The 18,819-nt window shown below is 49.9% G+C and overlaps 1 protein-coding gene across 1 annotated transcript; it reads left to right on the forward strand.

Annotated features, from left to right (window-relative positions):
* Positions 1 to 715: 715 nt before the first annotated feature.
* On the forward strand, positions 716 to 15,288 carry LOC132322883 (phospholipid phosphatase-related protein type 2-like; the record flags this gene model as incomplete). Its single annotated transcript, XM_059837628.1, has 5 exons — positions 716 to 837; positions 4,451 to 4,758; positions 8,941 to 9,078; positions 13,697 to 13,825; positions 15,256 to 15,288. Coding segments are annotated over 5 exons (730 nt in total), but the record flags the coding sequence as incomplete, so codon positions are not given.
* Between the last annotated feature and the right edge of the window lie 3,531 nt (positions 15,289 to 18,819).

The following is an 18,819-nucleotide window of genomic DNA, read 5'->3' on the forward strand; positions in this document are numbered from 1 at the left end:
CCAGATGGCGGTGGGGGAGCTCCTGGGGGGATTTTGGGGGGGATTTTGGGGTTTTTGGGGTCCCCTAACCCCCCCAACCCCCCCAGATGGCGGTGGGGGAGCTCCTGGGGGGGTTTTGGGATTTTTGGGGGGTTTTGGGGGGGTTTTTGGGGTCTCTGACGCCCCCCTCCCCCCAGATGGCGGTGGGGGAGCTCCTGGGGGGGTTTTGGGGGGGATTTTGGGGGGTTTTGGGGGGTTTTGGGGTCCTTAACCCCCCCAACCCCCCCCAGATGGCGGTGGGGGGAGCTCCTGGGGGGGCTTTGGGGGGGGATTTTTTTGTTTTTTTGGGGGTGTTTTGGGGTCTCTGACGCCCCCCCAACCCCCCCAGATGGCGGTGGGGGAGCTCCTGAGGGAGATTTTGGGGGGATTTTGGGGGGTTTTTGGGGGTCTCTGACGCCCCCCTTCCCCCAGATGGCGGTGGGGGAGCTCCTGGGGGGGTTTTGGGGGGGTTTTTGGGGGGGATTTTGGGGGGTTTTGGGGTTTTGGGGTCCCTAACCCCCCCAACCCCCCCAGATGGCGGTGGGGGAGCTCCTGGGGGGGGTTTGGGGTGGATTTTGGGGGGTTTTTGGAGTTTTTGGGGTCTCTGACGCCCCCCAACCCCCCCAGATGGCGGTGGGGAAGCTCCTGGGGAGATTTTGGGGGGGGTTTTGGGGTCTCTGACGCCCCCTCCCCGCAGATGGCGGTGGGGGAGCTCCTGGGCCGCCTGGGGGGGTCCCGTGGGGGTCGCGCCCCCCCCCAGCGCTGGGCTCAGAGCTGCGAGCGGGGGGGCGCCGCTCCGGAGGCTGCTGCGCTTCCTCGGTGAGGGGGGGCGGGGGGATTTGGGGGGGGGTCTGGGGGGGATTTGGGGGGATTTGGGGGGAGTTTGGGGGATTTGGAAGGAATTTGGGGGGGATTTGGGGGGATTGGGGGGGATTTGGGGGGAGTTTGGGGGATTTGGGAGGATTTGGGGGGGGGGTTGGGGGGGATTTGGAGGGGGTCTGGGGGGATTTTGGGGATTTGGGGGGGTTTGGAAGGAATTTGGGGGGGATTTGGGGGGATTTAGGGGGGATTTAGGGGGGATGTGGGGGGGGTCTGGGGGGATTTGGGGGATTTGGGGGTGTTTGGGGGGGATTTGGGGGGTTCTGGAGGAAATTTGGGGGGTATTTGGAGGGGGGTCTGGGGGGATCTTGGGGCAGATTTGGGGGGGTTTGGAAGGAATTCGGGGGAGATTTGGGGGGATTTGGGGGGGATTTGGGGAAGATTTGGGGGGATTTGGGGGGGTTTAGGGGGGATTTGGGGGAGATTTGGGGGGATTTAGGGGGGATTTGGGGGGTCTGGGGGGATTTGGGGGGTTCTGGGGGGAATTTGGGGGGGATTTGGGGGGGATTTGGGGGGTTCTGGAGGAAATTTGGGGGGTTTGGGGGGATTTAGGGGCGGTTGGAGGGGGGCTGGGGGGATTTAGGGGCAGATTTGGGGGGGGTTTGGAAGGAATTTGGGGGGGATTTGGGAGGATTTAGGGGGGATTTGGAGGGTCTGGGGGGATTTGGGGGGCTCTGGGGGGCTTTGGGGGGGTCTGGGGGGGTTTAGGGGGGATTTGGGGGTGTTTGGGGGGATTTGGGGGGGTCTGGAGGAAATTTGGGGGGGTTTAGGGGGGATTTAGAGGGTCTGGGGGGATTTGGGGGGGTTCTGGGGGGGGATTTGGAGGGATTTGGGGGGGTCTGGGGGGATTTTGGGGGATTTGGGGGGGTTTGGAAGGAATTTGGGGGGGATTTAGGGGGGTTTAGGGGGGATTTGGAGGGTCTGGGGGAGATTTGAGGGGGTTTGGGGGGGATTTGGGAGGGTCTGGGGGGATTTGGAAAGAATTGGGGGGGATTTGGGGGGGTCTTTGGAAATTTGGGGGCTTTAGGGGGGATTTGGGGGGGTTGGGGGGATTTGGGGGGGTTGGGGGGATTTGGAGGGATTTGGGGGGCATTTTGGGGGGTCTGGGGGAGATTTGGGGGGATGGGGGGAATTTGGGGGTGGTCTGGGGGGTTTGCATGGGGGTCCTGGGGGTAACTGGGGGGGGTTTGGTGGGATTTAGGGGGGATTTGGGGGGATTTGGGGGGGATTTGGGGGATTTAGGGGGAATTTTGGAGGGTCTGGGGGGGATTTGGGGCGGCTCAGGGTTTTCTCCCCCAAATCTCCCCAAAAATCCCTTTTTTTTCCCCCAAAAAAATCCCAATTTTCCCCCCAAAAATCCCCTTTAAGCCCCCCAAACCCCCCAAAATCCCATTTTCCCCCCAAATTTCCCATTTTTCCCAAAATCCCCCTTTTTCCCCCCAAAAATCTCCTTTTCCCCCCCCTCCCCAGGCGTGTTCTCCTTCAGCCTCCTGACCCAAAAAATCCCATTTTTCCCCCTAAAAATCCCCTTTAACCCCCCCCAAACCCCCCCATTTCCCCCCCAAAAAATCCCATTTTTCACCCCAAAAATCCCATTTTTCCCCCCAAACCCCCATTTTCCCCAAAATCCCCCTTTTTCCCCCCCAAAAAATCCCTTTTCCCCCCCCTCCCCAGGCGTGTTCTCCTTCAGCCTCCTGACCCAAAAAATCCCATTTTTCCCCCTAAAAATCCCCCTTTAACCCCCCCCAAACCCCCATAATTCCCCCCAAAAAATCCCATTTCCCCCCCAAATTCCCCATTTCCCCAAAATTCCAATTTTCAACCCCAAAATCCCCCTTTTCCCCCACAAAAAATCCCATTTTACCCCTAAAAAACCCAATTTTCCCCCTAAAAATCCCCTTTAACCCCCCCAATACCCCCCCAAAAATCCCCCCCCCCCCACCCATATTTCCCCCCAAACCCCCCATTTTCCCCCCAAAAAATCCCATTTTTCCCAAAATCCCCATTTTTCAACCCCAAAATCCCCCTCCCCCCCAAAAAATCCCATATTTCCCCCTAAAACTCCCATAATTCCCCCCAAAAAATCCCATTTTTTATCCCCAAAAATCCCCATTTTAACCCCCCAAACCCCCCAAAAATCCCATATTTCCCCCCCAAAGCCCCCATTTTCCCCAAAATTCCAATTTTTCACCCCAAAATCCCCCTTTTCTCCCCCAAAAATTCCCATATTTCCCCCCCCTAAAAATCCCATTTTACCCCTAAAAATTCCAATTTTCCCCCTAAAAATCCCCTTTAAGCCCCCCAAACCCCTCCAAAAATCCCATATTTCCCCCCAAACCCCCCATTTTCCCCCCCCAAAAAATCCCATTTTCCCCAAAATCCCCCTTTTTCACCCCAAAATCCCCCTTTCCCCCCCCCAAAAAATCCCATTTTTCCCCCCAAAAATCCCATAATTCCCCCCCAAAAAATCCCATTTTTACCCCCAAAAATCCCCATTTTTACCCCCCAAACCCCCAAAAAATCCCATATTTCTCCCTCAAACCCCCCATATTTTCCCCCCAAATTTCCCATTTTCCCCAAAATCCCCCTTTTTCCCCCCAAAAATCCCCTTTTCCCCCCCCTCCCCAGGCGTGTTCTCCTTCAGCCTCCTGACCCAAAAAATCCCATTTTTCCCCCTAAAAAATCCCATATTTCCCCCCCAAACCCCTCATTTCCTCCCCCAAAATTCCCATTTTTCTCCTGAAAACTCCCATTTTCCCCCAAAATTCCAATTTTTCACCCCAAAATCCCCCTTTTCCCCCCCCAAAAAATCCCATATTTACCCCTGAAAATCCCATATTTTCCCCCCAAACCCCCCATTTCCCCCCCCAAAATTCCCATTTTTCACCCCAAAAATCCCATATTTCCCCCCCAAACCCCCCATTTTTCCCAAAATCCCCCTTTTCCACCCCAAAATCCCCCCTTTTTCCCCCCAAAAATCCCCCTTTTTCCCCCTCCCCAGGCATGTTCTCCTTCAGCCTCCTGACCCCAAAACCCCCTTCCCCCCCCCAAAAAAATCCCATTTTTCCCCCAAAAATCCCCTTCCCCCCCAAAAAAAAATCCCATATTCACCCCTAAAAATCCCATTATCACCCCAAAAATCCCATTTTCCCACCCCCCAAAAACCCATTTTCATCCCCAAATCCCACTTTTACTCCCCAAAAGCCCCCCAAAAATCCCATATTTCCCTCCAAAAATCCCATATTTCCCCTTAAAAATCCCATTTTTCACCCCAAAAATCCCATTTTTCCCAAAAATCCCATTTTCACCCCAAAATTTCCCATTTCCCCCCCAAAAAATCCCATTTTCCCCAAAATCCCCTTTTAACCCCCCCAAAAATCCCAATTTTCCCCCTAAAAATCCCCTTTAACCCCCCCCCAAACCCCTCATTTCCTCCCCCAAAATTCCCATTTTTCCCCCCAAAAAATCCCATATTTCCCCCCAAATTTCCCATTTTTCCCAAAATCCCCCCTTTTTCCCCCCCAAAAATCCCCCTTCCCCCCCCCCTCCCCAGGCGTGTTCTCCTTCGGCCTCCTGGCCACGGCCATCTTCGCCAACGCGGGCCAGGTGGTTCTGGGGACCCCCGCCCCACATTTCCTCGCCGTCTGCCGCCCCAACTACAGCGCGCTGGGCTGCGCCCCCCTCCCCCGGGACCCCCGGGACCCCCGGCGGGACCCCCGGGACCCCCGGGACCCCCTCCCCAGTTCGTGCCCCCGGGGGGCTCCCCCTGCTCCGGGGACCCCCCCGGCCGTGGCCGCCGCTCGCCGCGACTTCCCCTGCAAGGAGGCGGCGCTCGGAGCCTACGCGGGGGCGTTCGCGGGGGTGCGAGAGGGGAAATTTGGGGGGGGTTTGGGGGTTTTTTGGGTTTTTTGGGGGTTTTGGGGTTTTTTGGGGTTTTTTTGGGGTTTTTTTGGGGTTTTTTTTGGGGGGGTTGTAGGGGTTTTATTGGGTTTTTGGGGGTTTTTTTAGGGATTTTTCTGGGGTTTATTTCGGGTTTGTTTGGGGTTATTTGGGGTTTATTTGGGGTTATTTGGGGTTTTTTGGAGTTTTTGGGGTTTATTGGGGATTTATTGGGGTTTTATTGAGGTTATTTGGGACGTTTTGGGGGTTTTTTGGGGTTTTTTTGGGGGTTTTATAGGGGATTTATTGGGGTTTATAGGGGTTTGTTTGGGGTGATTTGGGGTTTGGGAGCCCACGCGGGGGCGTTCGCGGGGGTGCGAGAGGGGGGATTTGGGGGGATTTGGGGGGTTTTGGGGTTTTTTTGGGTTTTGGGGTTTTTTTGAGATTTTTTGGGGTTTTTTGGGGGGGGGTTGTAGGGGATTTATTGGGGTTTATATGGGGTTATATGGGGTTATTTGGGGTTATTTGGGGTTTATTTGGGATTTATTGGGATTTATTGGGGTTTTATTGGGGTTATTTGGGAGATTTTGAGGTTTTTGGGGTTTTTGGGTTTTTTTGGGGGGTTTTTTGGTGTTTTTTGGGGGTTTATAGGGGATTTATAGGGTTTTTTTGGGGGTGTATAGGGGTTTATTTGGGGTTATTTGGGGTTTATTTGGGGTTTATTTGGGGTTTATTTGGGGTTATTTGGGGTGATTTGGGGTTTGGGAGCCCACGCGGGGGCGTTCGCGGGGGTGCTGCGAGGGGAAATTTGGGGGGATTTTGGGTTTTTTGGGGTTTTGGGGTTTTTTTGGGGTTTTTGGGGTTTTTTGGGGGTTTTTTGGGGGGGTTTATAGGGGATTTATCGGGGTTTTTGGGGGGTTTATTGGTGTTTATTTGGGGTTATTTGGGGATTTATTTGGGGTTTATTGGGGATTTATTGGGGGTTTTATTGGGGTTTTATTGGGGTTATTTGGGGTTTTTTTGGGGTTTTTGGGGTTTTTTTGGGTTTTTTTTGGGGGGTTTATTGGGGTTTATATGGGGTTTATAGGGGTTTTATTTGGGGTTTATAGGGGGTTATATGGGATTATTTGGGGTTATTTGGGGTGATTTGGGGTTTGGGAGCCCACGCGGGGGCGTTCGCGGGGGTGCGAGAGGGGAAATTTGGGGGGGTTTGGGGGGGTTTTGGGGTTTTTTTGGGGTTTTTTGGGGGTTTTTTGGGATTTTTTTTGGGTTTTTTGGGGGGTTTATAGGGGATTTATTGGGGTTTTTGGGGTTTTTTTGGGGATTTTTTGGGGGTTTATTTCGGGTTTGTTTGGGGTTATTTGGGGTTATTTGGGGGTTATATGGGGGTTATTTGGGGTTTTTGGGGGTTATTTGGGGGTTTATTGGGGATTTATTGGGATTTATTGGGGTTTTTTGGGGTTTTTTGAGATTTTTTGTGGGGGGTTTATTAGGGGTTTATTTGGGGTTTATTTGGGGTTTATTTGGGGTTTGGGAGCCCACGCGGGGGCGTTCGCGGGGGTGCGAGAGGGGAAATTTGGGGGGCTTTGGGGGGATTTGGGGTTTTTTTGGGGTTTTTTGGGGGTTTTTTGGGGTTTTTTGGGGTTTTTTGGGGGGGTTTTGGGGGGTTTATAGGGGTTTTATAGGGGTTTTATATGGAGTTATTTGGGGTTTATTTGGGGGTTATTTGGGGTGATTTGGGGTTTGGGAGCCCACGCGGGGGGCGTTCGCGGGGGGTGCGAGAGGGGAAATTTGGGGGGGTTTGGGGGGTTTTGGGGTTTTTGGGGTTTTTTGGGGGGGGTTGTAGGGGATTTATTGGGGTTTATATGGGGTTTATAGGGGTTTTATAGGGGTTTATATGGGGTTATTTAGGGATTTATTGGGGTTTTATTGGGGTTATTTGGGGGGTTTTGGGGTTTTTGGGGGTTTTGGGGGTTTTTTTGGGGGGTTTTTTTGGGGGGTTTATAGGAGATTTATTGGGGTTTATATGGGGTTATATGGGGTTATTTGGGGGATTTATTGGGGTTTATTGGGGATTTATTGGGGTTTTATTGGGGTTATTTGGGAGGTTTTGGGGTTTTTGGGGGTTTTTGGCGTTTTTGGGGTTTTGGGGTTTTTTGGTGTTTTTTGGGGGGTTTTTTTATTTTTTTGGGGGGGTTATAGGAGATTTATTGGGGTTTATATGGGGTTATATGGGGTTATTTGGGGTTTATTGGGGATTTATTGGGGTTTTATTGGGGGTTTGATTGGGGTTATTTGGGGTTTTTTGGGGTTTTTGGGGTTTTTTTTGGGTTTTTTTGGGGGGTTTATTGGGGTTTATATGGGGTTTATGGGGTTTATTTGGGGTTTATAGGGGGTTATATGGGATTATTTGGGGTTTATTTGGGGTGATTTGGGGTTTGGGAGCCCACGCGGGGGCGTTCGCCGGGGTGCGAGAGGGGAAATTTGGGGGATTTTGGGGTTTTTTTGGGGTTTTTTGGGGTTTTTTGGGGGGTTTATAGGGGATTTATTGGGGTTTTATAGGGGTTTATAGGGGATTATATGGGGTTATTTGGGGTTTTTTGTGGATTTATTGGGGTTTTATTGGGATTATTTGGGGGGTTTTGGGGGTGTTTTGGGGTTTTTTGGGGTTTTTTTTGGTGTTTTTTGGGGGGGGGGTTGTAGGGGATTTATAGGGGGTTTATATGGGGTTTATTTGGGGGTTATTTGGGGTGATTTGGGGTTTGGGAGCCCACGCGGGGGCCGTTCGCGGGGGTGCGAGAGGGGGGATTTGGGGTTTTTTTTGGGATTTTGGGGTTTTTTGGGTTTGTTGTTCTTTGGGGTTTTTTGGGGTGGTTTTTGGGGTTTTTGGGGTGATTTTTGGGGATTTTTGGGGATTTTTGGGTCCGTTTTGGGGGGTTTCAGGAGACTATTTAGGATTTTGGGGATTTTTGGGGTTTTTTTGGGGTGATTTTTGGGGATTTTGGGGGCGGTTTATAGGGGGATTTCAGGAGACTATTTAGGATTTTGGGGAATTTTTGGGTTTGTTGTTCTTTGGGGTTTTTCGGGGGTGGTTTTTGGGGGTTTTTGGGGGGTTTTTTTGGGGTGATTTTTGGGGATTTTGGGTCCGTTTTAGGGGGATTTCAGGAGACTATTTAGGATTTCGGGGTTTTTGCAGGTTCGTTGTTCTTTGGGTTTTTCCGGGGTTTTTTTGGGGGTTTTTGGGGGGTTTTTTGGGTGATTTTTGGGGATTTTGGGGGCGGTTTTCAGGGTGGTTTTTGGGGTTTTGGGGGTGTTTTTTTGGGGTGATTTTTGGGGATTTTGGGGACGGTTTTTGGGGGGGTTTTGGGGTGGTTTTCGGGGTGGTTTTTGGGGTTTTGGGGTGTTTTTTGGGGCGATTTTTGGGGATTTTGGGGGCGGTTTTAGGGGGGTTTCAGGAGACTTTTTAGGATTTTGGGGGTTTTTGCAGGGTTGTTGTTCTTTGGGGTTTTCCGGGGTGGTTTTTGGGGGTTTTGGGGGTTTTTTTGGGGTTTTTTTTTGGGGGATTTTTGGGGATTTTTGGGGCGGTTTTTGGGGGGGTTTCAGGAGACTATTTAGGATTTTGGGGTTTTTGCGGGTTCGTTGTTCTTTGGGGTTTTTTGGGGTGGTTTTTGGGGTTTTTTTGGGGTGATTTTTGGGGATTTTGGGTCCGTTTTAGGGGGGTTTCAGGAGACTATTTAGGATTTTGGGGTTTTTGCAGGTTTGTTGTTCTTTGGGGTTTTTCGGGGTGGTTTTTGGGGTGGTTTTGGGGTTTTTTTTGGGGTGTTTTTGGGGATTTTGGGTCCGTTTTGGTGGGGTTTCAGGAGACTATTTAGGATTTTGGGGTTTTTGCGGGTTTGTTGTTCTTTGGGGTTTTCCGGGGTGGTTTTTGGGGTGGTTTTGGGGGTTTTTTTGGGGTGTTTTTGGGGATTTTGGGTCCGTTTTAGGGGGATTTCAGGAGACTATTTAGGATTTTGGGGTTTTTGCAGGTTCGTTGTTCTTTGGGGTTTTTCGGGGTGGTTTGGGGGGTTCGGGGGTATTTTTTGGGGGGGTTTTTGGGGTGACTCATTGTGTCCCCTCCCCCCCAGCTGTACGTGACGCTGGCCTGGCGGGGGGGGGGGGTCCCGGCTGGCCAAACCCGCGGCCGTGCTGGGCTTCGCCGCCCCCCCGTTCCTGCTGGGGGCGCTGCGCGTGGCCGAGCACCGCAACAGCTGGGGAGGGGTCCTGGGGGGCTTCCTCTGCGGCACCGCCATCGCCGCCTTCCTGGTGAGCACCCCCGAAAATCCCAGAATGTGCCCCAAAAAATCGCGAATCCCAAAAATGCAAAAATCCCCTAAAAAATCCCCCTAAAAATCCCAAAAAAATCCCCAAAAAATCCCAATAAAATCCCAAAAAAATCCTAAAAATTCATCCCAAATTCACCCCGGGTTCCTCTGTGGCACCGCCATCGCCGCCTTCCTGGTGAGCACCCCAAAAAAAACCAAAATATACCCCAAAAAATCGCGAATCCCAAAAACGGAAAAATCCCCTAAAAAATACCCAAAAAAATCCCCAAAAAAATCCCATTAAAATCGCAATAAAATCCTAAAAATTCACCCCAAAATTCCCTCCCGGGTTCGTCTGTGGCACTGCCATTGCCACCTTCCTGGTGAGCACCCCAAAAATCCCAAAATATACCCCAAAAAATCGCAAATCCCAAAAACGGAAAAATCCCCTAAAAAATACCCCAAAAAATCCCCAAAAAATCAAAAAAAAATCCTAAAAACCACCCCAAAAATGCAAAAATCCCCCCCAAAAAATGACCCTAATAATCCCCAAAAAAATCCCAATAAAATCCTAAAAATTCACCCCCAAAATTCCCTCCCGGGTTCCTCTGCGGCACCGCCATCGCCGCCTTCACTGGTGAGCACCCCGAAAATCCCAGAATGTGCCCCAAAAAATCGCGAATCCCAAAAACGCAAAAATCCCTTAAAAAATACCCCTAAAAATCGCAATAAAATCCTAAAATTCCCTCCCGGGTTCCTCTGTGGCGCTGCCATCGCCGCCTTCCTGGTGAGCACCCCGAAAATCCCAGAATGTGCCCCAAAAAATCGCGAATCCCAAAAATGCAAAAATCCCCTAAAAAATCCCCCTAAAAATCCCAAAAAATCCCCAAAAAATCCCAATAAAATCCCAAAAAAATCCTAAAAATTCATCCCAAATTCACCCCGGGTTCCTCTGTGGCACCGCCATCGCCGCCTTCCTGGTGAGCACCCCAAAAAAACCAAAATATACCCCAAAAAATCGCAAATCCCAAAAACGGAAAAATCCCCTAAAAAATACCCTTAAAAAATCCCCAAAAAATCCCCCAAAAAATCCCAATAAAATCCCAAAAATTCACCCCAAAATTCCCTCCCGGGTTCATCTGGGGCACTGCCATTGCCACCTTCCTGGTGAGCACCCCGAAAATCCCAGAATGTACCCCAAAAAATCGCGAATCCCAAAAATGCAAAAATCCCCTAAAAAATCCCCTAAAAATCCCCAAAAAAATCCCAATAAAATCCTAAAAAAACACCCCAAAAATGCAAAAATCCCCTAAAAAATCCCCTAAAAAAATCCCTAAGAAATCCCAATAAAATCCTAAAAATTCACCCCAAAATTCCCTCCCGGGTTCGTCTGTGGCACCGCCATCGCCGCCTTCCTGGTGAGCACCCCGAAAATCCCAGAATGTACCCCAAAAAATCGCGAATCCCAAAAATGCAGAAATCCCCAAAAAAATCCCAAAAAAATCCCCAAAAAATCCCAAAAATTCACCCCAAAATTCCCTCCCGGGTTCGTCTGGGGCAAAACCAGCGCCGCCTTCCTGGTGAGCACCCCAAAAAAAACCAAAATCCTAAAAAAAACACCCCAAAAACGCAAAAATCCCCTAAAAAATTCCCTAAAAAATCCCCTAAAAAATCCCCCAAAAAATCCCCCAATAAATCCCCCAAAAATCCAAAAAAAATCCCAATAAAATCCCAAAAATTCATCCCAAAATTCCCTCCCGGATTCCTCTGGGGCAAAACCAGCTGGGCCTTCCTGGTGAGCACCCCAAAAAAAACAAAATCCTAAAAAACCACCCCAAAAAGGCAAAAATCCCCCCCAAAAAATCACCCTAAAAAATCCCCCCAAAAAATCAAAAAAAATCCCCAAAAAATCCCAATAAAATCCCAAAAATTCACCCCAAAATTCCCTCCCGGGTTTGTCTGGGCCACTGCCATTGCTGCCTTCCTGGTGAGCACCCCGAAAATCCCAGAATGTACCCCAAAAAATCGCGAATCCCAAAAATGCAAAAATCCCCTAAAAAATCCCAAAAAAATCCCCCAAAAATCCCCAAAAAAATCCCAATAAAATCCTAAAAATTCACCCCAAAATTCCCTCCCGGGTTCCTCTGTGGCACTGCCAGCGCCGCCTTCCTGGTGAGCACCCCAAAAATCCCATAATATACCCCAAAAAATCCCGAATCCCAAAAACGCAAAAATCCCCTAAAAAAATCCCCCTAAAAATCCCCTAAAAATTCCCCCAAAAAATCCCCAAAAAATCCCAATAAAATCCCAAAAATTCACCCCAAAATTCCCTCCCGGGTTCCTCTGTGGCACCGCCATCGCCGCCTTCCTGGTGAGCACCCCAAAAATCCCAGAATGTACCCCAAAAAATCGCGAATCCCAAAAATGCAAAATCCCCTTAAAAATCCCCCCAAAATCCCCCAAAAAAATCCCAATAAAATCCCAAAGAGACCCCCAAAATCCCCCAAAATCTCCCAAATCTCCCCCAAATTTCTCCCAAATTCTCCCAAAAAATCCCCCAAAATCCCCCAAACCCCCCCCTCAAAATTCCCCCCAAATCCCCCCCAAAATTCCCGTAAAATTCCCCAAAATTCCCCCCAAATTCCCTTAAAATCCCCCAAAATTTCTCCCCCAAATCCCCTAAAATTCCCCAAATGCCCCAAAATCTCCCCCTCAAATCCCTCCAAATTTCCCCCAAAAATCTCCACCAAAATCTGCCCCAAAAATCCCCCAAAGTTCCCCAAAAATCCCACAAAATTCCCTCAAAAAATCCCCCAAAATTCCCCCCAAAGATCCCCAAAAATCCCCAAAAATTCCCTTTCAAAAATCCCCCAAAATTCCCCCCAAAATCCCCCAATTTCCCCCAAATTTCTCCCCAAAATTCCCCCAAAATTCCCCAAGATCCCCCCAAAAATCCCCTAAATCTCCCCCAAAATCTCCCCAAAGTCCCCCAAATTCCCCCCCAAAAATCCCCCAAAATTCCCCCAAATTCCCTCAAGATCCCCCCAAAATTCCCCCAAAAAATCCCCCAAATCCCCTAAAATCTCCCAAATTTCCCCCAAATTCCCCCAAAATTCCCCCAAAAAATCCCTCCTAAAATCCCCCCAAATTCCCCCAAAAAAATCCCCCAAATCTCCCCCCAAAATTCCCAAAAATTCCCCCAAAATTCCCAAAAATTCCCCCAAATGCCCCCAAAAAATCCCCCAAAATTCCCCCTAAAATCCCTCAAATCTCCCCCAAATTCCCCCAAAAATCCCCAAAATCTCCCCAAAAATCCCCCAAATTTCCACCAAATTCCCTCAAAATTCCCCCAAAAATCCCCCCAGTTCCCTCAAAATCCCCCCAAAAATCCCCCAAAATCCCCCAAAATTCTCCCCCAAAAATCCCCCAAAATCCCCCAAAATTCTCCCCCAAAAATCCCCCAAAATCCCCCCCAAAATCCCCCCAAAATTCCCCCCCAAATCCTCCCAAAATTGCCCCAAAAAATCCCCCAAAATTCCCTCCAAAATCCCCCCAAATCCCTCCAAATCCCCCCCAAATTCCCCAAATTCCCCCAAATTCCCCCAAAATCCCCAAATCCCCCCAAATCCCCCCCAAATCCCCCCAAAATTCCCCCAAATCCCCCCAAAATTCCCCGAAATACCCCAAATCCCCCCAAAATTCCCCCAAAATCCCCCCAAATTCCCCCAAATTCCCCCAAATCCCCCCAAATTCCCCCCAAAATTCCCCCAAAATTCCCCCAAATCCTCCCAAATTCCCCAAATCCCCCCAAATTCCCCCAAATTCCCCCCAAAATTCCCCCAAATCCTCCCAAATTCCCCAAATCCCCCCAAAATCCCCCAAATCCCCCCAAAATTCCCCCCTAAAATCCCCCCTAAAATCCCCCCAAAATTCCCCCAAAAAATCCCCTAAATTTCCCACAAATTCCCCCCAAATTCCCCCTAAAATCCCCCAAATCCCCCCAAATCCCCCCCAAAATCCCCAAATCCCCCCAAATCTCCCAAAATCCCCCCAAAATTCCCCCCCAAATCCTCCCCAAATCCCCCCAAAATCCCCCCAAATTCCCCCTAATCCCCCCAAAATTCCCCCAAATCTCCCCCCAAATCTCCCCCAAAATCCCCCCAAATTCCCCCAAAATTCCCGCAAAAATCCCCCAAAATCCCCCCAAATTCCTCCCCAATCCCCCCAAAATCCCCCCAAAATCCCCCCAAATTCCTCCCTAATCCCCCCAAATTCCCCCCAAAGTCCCCCAAAATTTCCCCAAATCCCCCCAAATTCCCCAAATCCCCCCAAATCCCCCCCAAATTCCCCCCAAAATCCCCCAAAATTCCCCAAAAATCCCCCAAATCCCCCCCAAATTCCACCAAATCCCCCCAAATCTCCTCAAAATCCCCCCAAAATTCCCCCAAATCCCCCCCAAATCCCCCCCAAATTCCCCCAAATTCCCCAAATCCCCCCAAATCTCCCCCAAATCCCCCAAATCTCCCCCAAATTCCCCCCCAAAATCCCCAAATCCCCCCCAAATCCCCCCAAATTCCCCAAATCCCCCCCAAATCCCCATTCCGCCCCTCCCCCCCCAGGTCACGTGCGTGGTCGGAAACTTCCAGAACGCGGGGGGGGATTCGGGCTGGGCGGGGACCCCCCGAGCCCCCCCCGAGCTGCCCCCCCAGAACGCCCAACCCCCCCTGGAGGAGATCAGCGTCAGCCAGGTGCGACCCCCGACCCAAATGGGACCCCAAAAATGGGGGGGGACCCCAAAAATGGGGGGGGACCCCAAAAATGGGGGAGGGACCCCAAAAATGGGGGGAAGGGACCCCAAAAATGGGGGAGGGACCCTAAAAAGGGACCCCAAAAAGGGACCCAAAAATGGGGCGGGACCCCAAAAATGGGGGAGGGACCCCTAAAAGGGACCCCAAAAACTGACCCCAAAAATGGGGGGGGAACCCCAATAAATGGGGGAGGGACCCCAAAAAGGGACCCCAAAAAGGGACCCAAAAATGGGGGGGAACCCCAAAAATTGGGGAGGGACCCCAAAAAGGGACCCCAAAAACTGACCCCAAAAATGGGGGGGGAACCCCAAAAATGGAGGAGGGACCCCAAAAATAGGGGGGAACCCAAAAATGGGGGAGGGACTCCAAAAATGGGGGGGACCCCAAAAAGGGACCCAAAAATGGGGGAGGGACCCCAAAAATGGGGGAGGGACCCCAAAAAGGGACCCCGAAAAGGGACCCCAGAAACGGGGGGGAGGGACCCCAAAAAGAGACGCCAAAAATGGGGGAGGGACCCCAAAAATGGGGGAGGGACCCCAAAAAGGGACCCCAGAAATGGGGGAGGGACCCCAAAACCGGGGGAGGGACCCCAAAAATGGGGGAGGGACCCCAAAAAGGGACCCCAAAAACTGACCCCAAAAATGGGGGGGAACCCCAAAAATGGAGGAGGGACCAAAAAATAGGGGGGACCCCAAAAATGGGGGAGGGACCCCAAAAACTGACCCCAAAAATGGGGGAGGGACCCCAAAAACTGACCCCAAAAATGGGAGGACCCCAAAACTGAAGAAGAGACCCCAAAAATGGGGGAGGGACCCCAAAAAAGGGGGAGGGACCCCAAAAAGGGACCCCAAAAATGGGGAAGGGACCCCAAAAACGGGGGAGACCCCAAAAACGGGGGAGGGACCCCAAAAATGGGGGAGGGACCCCAAAAATGGGTGGGGACCCCCAAAAGGGGGGGAACCCCAAAAAGGGACCCCAGAAATGGGGGAGGGACCCCAAAAATGGGGGAGGCACCCCAAAAACTGACCCCAAAAATTGGGGAGGGACCCCAAAAAGGGACCCCGAAAAGGGACCCCAGAAACGGGGGGGAGGGACCCCAAAAAGAGACCCCAAAAATGGGGGAGGGACCCCAAAAAGGGGGGGGACCCCAAAAACCGGGGGGGGACCCTAAAAACTGGCCCCAAAAATTGGGGAGGGACCCCAAAAATGGGGGGACCCCAAAACTGAAGAAGAGACCCCAAAAATGGGGGAGGGACCCCAAAAGGGACCCCAAAAATGGGGGGAGGGACCCCCAAAAAGGAACCCCAAAAAGGGGGGGAGGGACCCCAAAATTTGGGGTGACCCCACCCCCCACCTTGTTCCCCCCCCAGGTGCGTCGGGCGGAGTTCCCAGCGGTGACCTGAGCGACCCCGAAAATCGGGAACCCCGAAATCGGGAACCCCAAAATCGGGAACCCCAAAATCGGGAACCCCGAAATTGGGGAATTCTGGAATTTGGGGATCCCAAAATTTGGGGAATTCTGGAATTTGGAACCCCAAAAATTGGAATCCCAAAATTTGAGGGAACCTGAAAATTTGGGATCCCGAAATTTGGGGAATTCTGGAATTTGGGGATCCCGAAATTTGGGGATTCTGAATTTTAGGATCTAAAAATTTGGGGATCCCCAAAATTTGGGGAATTTTGGAATTTGGGATCCCGAAATTTGGGGAATTCTGGAATTTGGGATCCCAAAATTTGGGGAATTCTGGAATTTGGGGATCCCGAAATTTGGGGAATTCTGGAATTTGGGGATCCCGAAAATTTGGGGAATTCTGGAATTTGGGATCCTGAAATTTGGGGATTCTGAATTTTGGGATCCCAAAATTTGGGGAATTCTGGAATTTTGGAATCCCAAAAATTTGAGGAATTCTGAATTTTAGGATCCCGAAATTTGGGGAATTTTGGAATTTGGGGATCCCAAAAATTGGGGAATTCCGAAATTTTGGGATCCCCAAAAATTTGGGGAATTCTGGAATTTGGGGATCCCCAAAAATTGGGGAATTCTGGAATTTTGGAATCCCAAAAATTTGGGGAATTCTGGAATTTGGGATCCTGAAATTTGGGGAATTCTGGATTTTGGGGATCCCCAAAATTGGGGAATTCTGGAATTGGGGATCCCCAAATTTGGGGAATTCTGGAATTTGGGGAATTCTGGAATTTGGGATCCCCAAAATTGGGGAATTCTGGAATTTGGGATCCCAAAAATTGGGGAATTCTGGAATTTGGGGATCCCAAAAATTGGAACCCCAAAATTTGGGGGAACCTGAAAATTTGGTATCCCGAAATTTGGGGAATTCTGGAATTTGGGGATCCCAAAATTGGGGAATTCTCAATTTTGGAGATCCCCAAATTTGGGGAATTCTGGAATTTGGGATCCCGAAATTTGGGGAATTCTGGAATTTGGGATCCCAAATTTGGGGAGTTCTCAATTTTGGGATCCCCCAAAATTTGGGGAATTCTGGAATTTGGGGATCCCCAAAATTTGGGGAATTCTGGAATTGGGGAGCCCCAAAATTGGGGAATTCTGGAATTTTGGGATCCCCAAAATTGGGAATTCTGGAATTTGGGATCCCCAAAAATTTGGGGAATTCTGGAATTTGAGATCCCCAAAATTGGGGAATTCTGGAATTTGAGATCCCCAAATTTGGGGAATTCTGGAATTTGGTGAGCCCCAAAATTGGGGAATTCTGGAATTTGGGATCCCGAAATTGGGGAATTCTCAATTTGGAACCCCAAAAATTTGGGGAATTCTCAATTTGGAACCCCAAAAATTTGGGGAATTCTGGAATTTGGGATCCCAAAATTTGGGGAATTCTGGAATTTGGGATCCCCAAAATTGGGGAATTCTGGAATTTGGGGATCCCCAAAAATTTGGGGAATTCTGGAATTTGGGGATCCCAAAAATTTGGGGAATTCTGAAATTTTGGATCCCCAAAATTGGAGAATTCTGGAATTTGGGATCCCAAATTTGGGGAATTCTGGAATTTGGGATCCCGAAATTTGGGGAATTCTGAATTTTAGGATCCCGAAATTTGGGGAATTTTGGAATTTGGGGATCCCGAAAATTGGGGAATTCTGGAATTTGGGATCCCCAAAAATTTGGGGAATTCTGGAATTTGGGGATCCCCAAAATTGGGGAATTCTGAATTTTGGGATCCCAAAATTTGGGGAATTCTGGAATTTGGGGATCCCGAAATTGGGGGAGGCAGAAATTCGGGGTGGGGGGAGGGGAAGGGATTTTTTGGGGGTGGGGGAGGGGCAATAAAGCGACTTTGAGCGACCCCCCCCGAGTCCGTGTGAGAATTTGGGGGATTTGGGGGAAATTTGGGGAGATTTTGGTGAATTTTGGGGTGGTTTGGGGAGATTTTGGGGGGATTTTGGTGAATTTTGGGGGAATTTTGGGGGATTTTGGGGGGATTTTGGTGAATTTTGGGGTGGTTTGGGGAGATTTTGGGGGGATTTTGGTGAATTCTGTGGGAATTTGGGGAGATTTTGGGGTTATTTTTGTGAATTTTGGTGAATTTGGGGAGATTTTGGGGGGATTTTGGTGGATTCTGGGGGGATTTGGGGAGATTTGGGGGAGTTGATGAACTTTGGTGAATTTTGGGGTGACTTGGGGGGATTTGGGAAGATTTTGGGGGAATTTTGGGGAGATTTTGGGGGGATGTGGGGAGATTTCGGGGGATTTTGGTAAATTTGGGGGGATTTTTGGTGATTTTGGTGAATTTTGGGGAGATTTTGGGGGATTTGGGGGAGTTTTTGGTGAATTTGGTGGGATTTGGGGGGATTTGGGTGAATTTTGGGGAGATTTTGGGGGGATGTGGGGAGATTTTGGGGGATTTGGGTGAATTTTGGGGAGATTTTGGGTGAATTTGGGGAGATTTTGATGGATTTGGGGGAGATTTTGGTGAATTCTGGGGGGATTTGGGGAGATTTGGGGGGAGGATTGATGAATTTTGGTGAATTTCGGGGAATTTTGGTAAATTTTGGGGAAATTTCGGTGAATTTGGGGGGGATTTGGGGGAATTTTGGGGAGATTTTGGGGGGATGTGGGGAGATTTGGGGGAGTTTTTGGTGAATTTGGGGAGATTTTGGGGGGATTTTGTTGAATTTTGGGGAGATTTTGGGGGATTTTGGTGAATTTTGGGGGGTTTTGCGGGAATTTGGGGGAACTTTGGTGAATTTTGGGGATTTTGGGGGGATTTGGGGAGATTTTGGGTGAATTTGGGGAGATTTTGATGGATTTGGGGAGATTTTGGTGGATTCTGGGGGGATTTGGGGAGATTTGGGGGGGGATAAATGAATTTTGGTGAATTTGGGGGGGTTTTGGTAAATTTTGGGGAAATTTTGGTGAATTTTGGGGTGACTTGGGGGGATTTGGGAAGATTTTGGGGGAATTTTTTGGAGATTTTGGGGGGATGTGGGGAGATTTTGGGGGATTTTGGTGAATTTGGGGGGATTTTTGGGGATTTTGGTGAATTTTGGGGAGATTTTGGGGGGATTTTGGTGAATTTTGGGGAGATTTTGGGGGATTTGGGGGAGTTTTTGGTGAATTTGGTGGGATTTGGGGGGATTTGGGTGAATTTTGGGGAGATTTTGGGGGGGATGTGGGGAGATTTTGGGGGATTTGGGTGAATTTTGGGGAGATTTTGGGTGAATTTGGGGAGATTTTGATGGATTTGGGGGAGATTTTGGTGGATTCTGGGGGGATTTGGGGAGATTTGGGGGGGGATTGATGAATTTTGGTGAATTTTAGGGGAATTTGGTAAATTTTGGGGAAATTTCGGTGAATTTGGGGGGGATTTGGGGGGATTTTGGGGAGATTTTGGGGGGATGTGGGGAGATTTGGAGGAGTTTTTGGTGAATTTTGGGGGTTTTGGGGGGATTTGGGGGAT

This window comes from Haemorhous mexicanus, unplaced genomic scaffold (assembly GCF_027477595.1).
Source record: "Haemorhous mexicanus isolate bHaeMex1 unplaced genomic scaffold, bHaeMex1.pri scaffold_187_ctg1, whole genome shotgun sequence".
In the NCBI taxonomy this organism is placed as follows: Eukaryota; Metazoa; Chordata; class Aves; order Passeriformes; family Fringillidae; genus Haemorhous; species Haemorhous mexicanus.